This window comes from Palaemon carinicauda, chromosome 40, assembly GCF_036898095.1.
Source record: "Palaemon carinicauda isolate YSFRI2023 chromosome 40, ASM3689809v2, whole genome shotgun sequence".
Taxonomy (NCBI): domain Eukaryota; kingdom Metazoa; phylum Arthropoda; class Malacostraca; order Decapoda; family Palaemonidae; genus Palaemon; species Palaemon carinicauda.
Genome location: NC_090764.1, coordinates 7039087 through 7049086, shown reverse-complemented (window position 1 = coordinate 7049086; position 10000 = coordinate 7039087). Strand labels below are relative to the sequence as shown.

The 10000-nt window shown below is 34.2% G+C and overlaps 1 protein-coding gene across 1 annotated transcript in view; it reads left to right on the top strand.

Moving 5' to 3' along the window:
- LOC137631681 (calcitonin gene-related peptide type 1 receptor-like) overlaps positions 1 to 10000 on the top strand; it is a 102475-nt gene that overhangs the window by 60436 nt on the left and 32039 nt on the right. The window contains exon 5 of the mRNA XM_068363556.1: positions 9212 to 9325. Coding sequence (XP_068219657.1) covers positions 9212 to 9325 — 114 coding nt within the window. The remainder of the gene's footprint in view (positions 1 to 9211; positions 9326 to 10000) is intronic.

The following is a 10000-nucleotide window of genomic DNA, read 5'->3' as shown; positions in this document are numbered from 1 at the left end:
ATTCAAGAAAGATAGAGTGAAAGGAATACAAAAATAGCTTTTAGCCCTCATCTTAAGGAATATTCATTAGGGCATATGGTGATGGGATAAGATGAGGTATCGTGTTTACCAAGGGCGTGGAGGAATAGATAATGCTTTTTACAGCATCCTCCGAAGGGGAATTTTACAGCATCCTCCGACGGGGTAATTTGTATAGCATTTTTACATCTTATGTAATATATCTAAATACGCTACTTATTTCTAGATGATTTTCCCTGAGGAGGAAAAATACGCATCGCATCTACTGTAGATTTATGGGTTGATAAGCGGAAATTATATGAGACTAGTGTACGCGATCCGTCAAAAATAACGGCTTAATATTCAATTAAATATACACACAAACGCATACACTAATTCAACTCTTCCCACCCCCTCCACTTTTCATTGTAAGGGTACCCCCTCTCACCAGGGTATGACTATTCCCTCTCTTCTGAGTGTGACCGGAAAGATCTCGTCAGATTCATCTCTCTCTCTCTCTCTCTCTCTCTCTCTCTCTCTCTCTCTATTGATATATGTACATTTATATAGACCTATGTATATATATCTCTATAGATATGTGTACATTTATATAGACCTATGTATATATATCTCTATAGATGTATGTACATTTATATAAACCTATGTATATATATGCATATATATATATATATATATATATATATATATATTTACATATATATATATGTATATATATACAGTATATATATATATATGTATATATATATATATATATATATATATATATATATATAAATTCGGTTCTCTGACATAATACATATTAGCTAAACACTACTTAGAAAAAAAGAAACCTTAAATCCATACACAGACCACCAAAATATTTTCCATAAGCAAGACACTCTTTGAACTTTTGATAACAAATAAAGGCTGACCAAAAATTTCGGAAAACATTCACGGACGTCAATTTCCTTTACTTCATACAAGGAATTCTTCGAGAGAGATAGCGAAGAGTCCTCTCGAGCATAAAATAGGAGTAAGAGGTGCTCCGCCTATCTATATTGAAAGGATATTTCTTTTAGAAATTTCTGGCGGTAGGAATTGCAGAGGAGGTTATGTTTTCGTAGTTGTTTGTTCGTTTGTTTGTGTGTGAACAACTTCCTGACCACAATTTTACTCATAGAGTACTGAAATTTAATTCCTATGTTGAGACGTGGAAGTGATTCAATTTTGAAAGTCCTAGGTCAAAGGTCGAGGTCAAGAAATAAGCTGCCATGGAGGAGATCACAATTTCACTCATAGAGTAGTGAAACTTTCAAGGATTAGTTGATATGTTGAGAAGTGGGAATTATTTAATTTTGAAAGTCTTAGTTCACAGGTCGAGGTCAAGGTCAAGAAATAAGCTGCCGTGAGGGAGGTCATAATTTTACTCATAGAGTAGTGAAACCTTTAGGGATTAATTGTTATATTGGGACGTGGAAGTTATTCAATTTTGAAAGTCCTAGCTCAAAGGTCAAGGTAGAGGTCCAGCAAAAGGTCGATAGATAAGTTGCCGTGCCGGAGGTCTTCGCTCTACTGAGTGCCTCTCTAGTTTCCATATCTTCCAAGAGGAAGTAAAGGACTAACGAAAACCATTGTTAACTGTGGCCAGAATTTTGCTCAGAGAGAGAGAGAGAGAGAGAGAGAGAGAGAGAGAGAGAGAGAGAGAGAGAGAGAAAGAGAGAATCTGACGAATGGTTTATCTATATTAATATTAATTATGAATGGTCTTGTTAAGACCAACGCTTATAAATTCAATTATAAAAAAAGATGTAATTCTTAGATACAATCTAATTCAAAAAAACTTTTTATCAGTAAAGTAACAAATAACTACAAAATTGAAGCCGCGAGTTTTCTGTATCTGTTAAACTCTTTTCAACAAACTTATGCAAAAATGTTATGCCACACTGCCCCTCCGGAGACATTCACTTCTAACGACAGAAGAAGAAGAAGAAGAAGAAGAAGAAGAAGAAGAAGGGCAGTCTGTCTTCGGTATGGCGTCGTTAACGACGCGTCTCGACTTACGTCCAGAAAGGCGTTTTTGAAAAACGTCTTCTTGACAATGGACGTTATCTGAAACCTCTTGGAGGACGTGGTGTTCCCTTTAGGGAATCGTAGAAAGTCTGATAAAAGAAACTGATAAAAATGTATGATAAAAGAAAGTCTGAAAAAAACCTAAATCTGATAAAAAAGTGTGATAAAAGTCTGATAAGAGGAAGTCTGATATAAAAGTTTGATAAAACTAAATCTAATAAAAATGTCTGATAAGAGGAAGTCTGAAAAATGTTTGATAAAACTAAATCTGATAAAAAAAGTGTGATAAAGGCCTGGTAAATGGAAGTCTGATAAAAAGTTTGATAAAATTAGTCTAATAATAAAGTGTGATAAAAAGTCTGATAAAAGAAAGTCCAGTTGAAAAAAGTCTGATAAAAGGAAGTCAGTAAAAAAAATATGTTAAAAGGAAGTCAGTAAAGAAAAGTCTAATAAAAAAGTGTGATAAAAAAGTCTGATAAAAGGAACTTATTCAAAAAAAACGTGAATAAAGGAACTTGGTTAAAAAAAGTCTTATAAAGGGTAGTCAGTTTAAAAAAAAAGTCTGATAAAAGGAAGACTGACAAAAGAAAGCCGGTGTTTACTTTGAATGAAAATATTCAGAGGAAATTTTCTAATTAACTATTGCTCATTTCATAAATTATCACAATAACAGTGTTTTTGTGAATCTAATCCTTGGTAAGTAAGTATGTGTAAGATTACATAAGCATAAATAATAAAATGCTATGTGAACTGTCGCATATAAATGTTACCGTTTGATCACATTAATGGACAATCTTTCTATATTAAGAACTTTAATTATGAGCATAAAATTCCGGTTTGAATATGAATTTTGTCGTTGCTCATTCGTAAGGACCAACGAATCATAAATAAGGCTTTCAAATGCTTACCTTTATGATAGCAAGTCTATAAAATAATCTCTTATTAAAGGTCTAGAGGCCGCTCATGAATGGCAGAGGCAAGGGACAGTGACAATGCCCAAGACGCTGACCAAGATAGGAATAAGGGAGGACCAGGCAATGGCTGCTGATGACACAGTAGGTAGACCTATAGGTTTTCCCAAAACCCCCATCCTTAGCTCAAAAGCTGCTGATGATTCAGCAGGTGGACTTATAGGCTCCCACAAAATCCCCAGGCTTAGCTGAAAACTGTTGATGACTCAGCTGGTACACCTACAGGCTCCTCCAAAACCCCCATCCTTAGCTCAAAAAGGGGGCTGAGGTTGCAGCTTGGAGGAATTAATCCTCCTAGGTTGCAGGCACTACAAGTTTGAGAGGAACTCAGTTCGGCGATCGCCAGTCAGGGGCATTTTCAATGGGCAACTACAACTCTTGTGGTACAGGTAGGAACGTCTACGTACGAGAAATGAAAAACAAAACAAAAACAGCCGCAAGAGGAAGGACATGTCTGAGGCCTCCGTTCTTCAGTGGATTAGTAACTGATGATGATGATGATGATGATGATGATATATATATATATATATATATATATATATATATATATATATATATATATATATATATGTGTGTGTGTGTGTGTGTGTGTGTGTGTGTGTGTGTATACATACATATATATACATATATATATATATATATATTCATATATACATATATATTTATATATATATATATATATATATATATATATATATACATATATATATATATATATATATATATATATATATTGGGGAGAGGGAGTAGTTATACCATAGTGAGAGGGGGTGCGTGTGCATGCATATCTATCTAAATATTTAACTGTAATTTTTGACGGGTCGCGCACACTAGCATCAGAAGAATCATCATGATTTATAAAGTATAATCTTCTATCTTTCTCCTTCCGCCATTATTACATCCGTTAAATATACGAGAGGAAATAATATAATTGTAGGAATTAACCTCAAAGGAAGCCATAGATCAACCTTTCGTAAGATTGAACACTGTCATCATACTCTTTAGGGGCAATGGTATATCCTCGGGAGGGGGAGGAGCAGTTGCAAGGATTGCAGACTTCCAGAGGATAATTATATGCAATATGAAACGGATGTCATGGAAATTGACTAATGTCTTGATTTGGCTTCACGACCCTGCATAGAGAATGGTGGTTATTAATGTTATCTCAAGAAGTCGAAATATTATGTACGGATGTGTAATATATACATAAACACACACACACACACACACACACACATATATATATATATATATATATATATATAATGATAAGTTTTGCACATTTAGACGTGTTTTTCATATTGAAATAAGCCATATATTTTATATACATTAAAGTCTGGATTCTCTTAACGAAGTCGGGATCAGAGCCCCACAAAGACAAGAGTTTGTAATTTCACCTGGGGCTCTGATCCCGAGGTTGTTAAGAGAATCCAGACATTAATGTATCAAAAATATATGGCTTATTTAAATACATACATATATATATATATATATATATATATATAATATATATATATATATATATATATATTTCAAATAAGCTATATATTTTAATACATCCAAGTCTGGATTCTCTTAACGACCTCGGGATCGTGGTTAAGTGGTAAGGTCATTGTCATACAAGTATCCTGGACCAGGGTTCGAAATCTAGCCGGTCAGATACTATAGTCTTTGAGTGATTTCGCCTGGGGCTCTAATCCCGAGGTCGTTAAGAGAATCTAGACTTTGATGTATTAATATATATGGCTTATTTGAAATATGAAAAACACGTTTAAATGTGCAAAGTTTATCAATATATATATATATATATATATATATATATATATATATATATATACATATATATATATATATATATATATGTGTGTGTGTGTGTATAGCCCTGTCTACACACTCAGCTATCTCTCCCTACACTACACTAGAGGTTTGGGCACTAGCCGCAAAGTAGGGGTGTAACGGGGTACACTTCTTCGGATCAAGGTATACCAGGAAGTGTTGCGTCCTTCGGGTCAAGGTGTACCAAGAATTCATGTATCCAACTGTACATACGCTTCAAACTGAATGCGAAGCAAGATATTTCCTCAGAAAATGTTAAACGATGTATATCAATATGTTTATTGTTACAATACCGCTTCACGTGGTAAGTTATAATTCTATTACAAACGATTCAATGGATGAATAGTTATATGGAATTTGGCCTCAAAATATTAAACTCCCCACTGAAGCCATAGAGTTCATTTTCATAGGAGCTCCAGAGATCGTTGAACTCTTGCCTCGTTTCCCCAGGAAACATAAAAGGAAAATTTAAATGGAAAATGGAATTAATAATTGTTAGCCAGGATAGTGAAGGGGAGAAGATGAAAAGTAACAAACACTGAAGCATTCAGATGGATGTAGTTATTCTCTGAGCTGTGGAATATTGCGATCTGCCACTCTCTGAGCTGTGGCTTTATGCTGGGAGAGTCGTCCTTTAGTAAATAGTTGTTTTCTATTATAGTCTATTCTTTTTAGTAAGGCAGATTTGCACTGACTCGAAAGGGTACCCTTTTAGCTCGGAAAAGTTTCCTGATCGCTGATTGGTTAGACAAGATAATTCTAACCAATCAGAGAGCAGGAAACTTTTCCGAGCTAAAAGGGCACCGCTCTGAGTCGGTGCAAATGCGCCTCATTAAAAAAAATTGAGTGTAGGTGAAGGAACAACTGAAGCAAACTGGTATGGGTTCAATTGTGAGTAGAATATTTAATGCAAAATTCAAACATTATTAAATAAGATTGAGACAGAATAATGGAGATAAAACTCTTTCAGTGAACGGATTATCTAATGTCAAACTTAATGAAATTATTAAATAAGATTTTGACAGATCAATGGAGGCAGAACTCGCTTGAAAAATACACAATCAAGACATTAAGAAATGTATCTCATTATTGAGTTTCTTACGTTCCAATCACATCTGTACTTCATTATAATTAAAGAAAGGATGGATGCGTAAATTTGGTTTATATAGCCCGGCGCTGGGGCCTGTAAGGTCATTCACTGCATATAAACGTAATTGAGGTGGTGGATAAGGAGGAGTAAGGAGAGAAAATGATTAGGATAATGGAATAACAAGAAAAAGTCAGGATAATCGGCGGTGATAAAAGTTGAAAGTGTGGCATCTCAAATTAAAAAATTATATTGAGATAATGAGATAATGATATTATTATTATTATTATTATTATTATTATTATTATTATTACTACTACTTACTAAGCTACAACCCTAGTTGGAAAAGCAGGATGCTATAACCCCAATGGCTCCATCAGGAAAAATTAGCCAAGTGAGGAAACAATGAAAAGTAAAATATTTTTAAAACAGTAACAACATTTGAATAAATATCTCCTATATAAACTATAAAAAGTTTAACAAAACAAGAGGAAGAGAAATAAGATAGAATAGTGTGCTCGAGTGTACCCTCAAGCAAGAGATCTCTAACCCAAGCCAGTGGAAGACCATGGTACAGAGGCTAAGGCACTATCTATGACTAGAGAACAATGGTTTGATTTTGGAGTGTCCTTCTCCTAGAAGAGCTGGTTACCATAGTTAAATTCTCTTCTACCCTTACCAAGAGGAAAGTAGCCACTGAACAATTACAGTGTAGTAGTTAACCCCTTGAGCGAAGAAGAATTGTTTGGTAATCTCAGTATTGTCAGGTGTATGAGTACCGAGGAGAATATGCTTGAGGGTACACTATTCTATCTAATATCTCTTCCTCTTGATTTGTTAAAGGTTTTATAGTTTATATAGGAAATATTTATTTTAATGTTACTGTTCTTAAGATATTTTTATTTTTCCTTGTTTCCTTTCCTCACTGGGCTATTTTCCCAGTTGGAGCCCCTTAGCTTATAGCATCCTGCTTTTCCAACTAGGGTTGTAGCTTAGCAAGTAATAATAATAATAATAATAATAATAATAATAATAATAATAATAATAATAATAATAATAATAATATGTAAATAAAGATATGGTGATATAGTAAGAGCATTTCAACATTTTACAATCATTCATTTTAATGAAGATGAGATACCATCCCTTCTCTTTTCCTTTAATTCTTTTGATTGATCTGTTATTCATATTATTGTTAAAATTATAGCAGTAATCGTAATGGTTATTATACTTTGCTATGATTTATTGAAGAGTTTATCGAGAAACTGTAGTGATAGAAATATAGGCCTACTCTATAGTTCTGTATTTGGTCAAAGTAAAGCGAAATAAACACAAGGAAAAATATAACCAAAATAGAAATATTCGGTAGCACTGAACTCAAAGATAAATATAAGAAGAGAAAATAACTTTCGATAATAGTGGGAGAGAGACCTCCAGAATAACAAGAATGGAATGCAGTCTAAAGGTTTAAAGGCCTCTCATGAATGGCAGAGGCAAGGGACATTGACATTGCCCTATCAAGCAGACCAATGCTCTTAAGACTGACCATATATACATATGATCAGCGGGCAAGGCCCCTCTCCCCCCAAGCTAGGACCAAGGAGAGCCAGGCAATGGGTGCTGCTGACTCAGCAGATTGACCTATAGGCTCCCTAAATCCCGACATCCTTAGCTCAAAAGGATGGTGACGTTTCAGCGATATTTTATTTTTCCGTGTTTCCTTTCCTCACTGGGCTATTCTCCCTGTTGGGGCCACTGGGTTTATAGCATCGTGCTTTTCCAACTAGGGTTGTAGCTTAGCAAGCAATAATAATAATAATAATAATAATAACGATTTTGAGCGGGACTCGAATCCCAATTTGACGATCAGCAGTCAGGGACATTACCCCATTGGCCACCATAATGTTAATAAAAGAATTGGCCTATAGGAACCACTTAGTAAAGTTTGTCACCCTAAAAAAATTGGAGTGGAAGTTCCTTCGTGTGCGACCTGCCTTACTTAGTTTATAGCCTTGAGGAATATTAATCTGGCTGTGTAAGCTCTTTTTATGGTATTAATGGTGTTATCACTTTGGATAGAAAATTCTTAATTCAGAAAAGCATAGAAAACAGCTTCATTAGAGAGATATCCTTTGGGGTTATGTGTGTGTGTGTGTGTGTGTGTGTGTGTGTGTGAGAGAGAGAGAGAGAGAGAGAGAGAGAGAGAGAGAGAGAGAGAGAGAGAGAGAGAACAAAAACGATAATTTAAAGTGTATCGAAATTAGTGGCAAAACAGCTTCGTTAGAGAAATGTCTTTTGGTGTTATCGGGGAGAGAGAGAGAGAGAGAGAGAGAGAGAGAGAGAGAGAGAGAGAGAGAGAGAGAGAGAGAGAGAGAGAGATGTAACAAAAACAATTATTTAAAATGTATCAAAATTAGTGACAAAAGACTTTATTACAGATATGTTTTTAGGGTTAACTGATTAAAATCATTTATTTTCTTTATATTGAAATGAAATAAAAGGTGTTTTATTATTACTGCACGCCCTATTCACCATTACAGTCGGGTCGTTTTTATAGTTATTCCTGAAACAAGGAAATGAACTTTGGACATGGAATATAATTGAAATAACAGAAAAAAAAATTGTATTTGTGAGGGCTCAAAACTTCTCTATGTATGTGTTTACGTATGTATGTGATTATTCCTTAATATATTTTTTTTTATCAAATGTGTATTCATATTTGGATATGATAGATGAGTTGGAAGAAATTTTTTTTTCTATTTAGAAGGTACAAAGATTGTAGTAGACTCATTTGTTCATTTACAAAAGTTTTGTAAATCTTATCGATTTCAATACATGTGCATGCGTATGTATTTAATTACTCTTTAATGTATTTTTTGTAATAAATGTGTATTCACATATGGATATGATAGGTCAAGATGGAAAAATCTTCTTTTTTTTTATTAAGAAGGCAGAGAGATTGTAGACTCATTTGTTCTTCATTTGCAAAAGATTTGTAAGTTTTAAAGATTTCAATACATGTATATACGTATGTATTTAATCACTCTTTAATGTATTTTTCGTAATAAATGTGTATCCACATTAGGATATGATAGGTAGAGATGGAAGAATCTTTTTTTTTATTAAGAAGGTAGAGAGATTGTAGTAGACTATCTAACGATTTTAATATGGGAATATCCTTCCTTATACATTGCCAAGACTGATAAATGGCTTTCAATATATCTTTCCCTCTTTTTTCTTCTTCTTGCAGGGCGCCTGTTCTGCCCAAGGACCTTCGACGGGTGGTCTTGTTGGAACGACACTCCGGCGGGAGAGACGGCGTTCTCCCCTTGCCCTTACTTTATTACGGGGTTTGATGACAGAAGTAAGTGGAAATAAAAATATTGAGGAGAGAGAGAGAGAGAGAGAGAGAGAGAGAGAGAGAGAGAGAGATGTTGTCCATACTTTATGACAAAAGTGTAAATAAAATAATTAATCTATTTACTGAGAGAGAGAGAGAGAGAGAGAGAGAGAGAGAGAGAGAGAGAGAGAAAAAAAAAAAAAAATTTTGTCCTTACTTTATCAAGGGGTTCAATGACAGAAGTATAAATAAATATATTAATCTATCTAGTATGAGAGAGAGAGAGAGAGAGAGAGAGAGGAGAGAGAGAGAGAGAGAGAGAGAGAGAGAGAGAGAGAGAGAGAGAGAGAAAATGATGTCTATACTTTATGACAAAAGTAAGTGTAAATAAAATCATTAATCTATTTACTGAGAGAGAGAGAGAGAGAGAGAGAGAGAGAGAGAGAGAGAGAGAGAGAGAGAGAGAGAGAGAGAGAGGTATCATATATGTGATATGCATATTTATACCAACATAACTGTGAATAATGTATGCGTTCGTTTACATGTTTTCCCTAGAGTTGAATATACAGTTTCCTCTATAATTGATTATATTTCCATATTCAATTTCGGTGATGGAATTCATCTAAAAATAGCTGTTCTTTAATTTTAGCATAAATAAAAAAAAAATATTCAGATCCTATTATTAAACCATAAATTTCA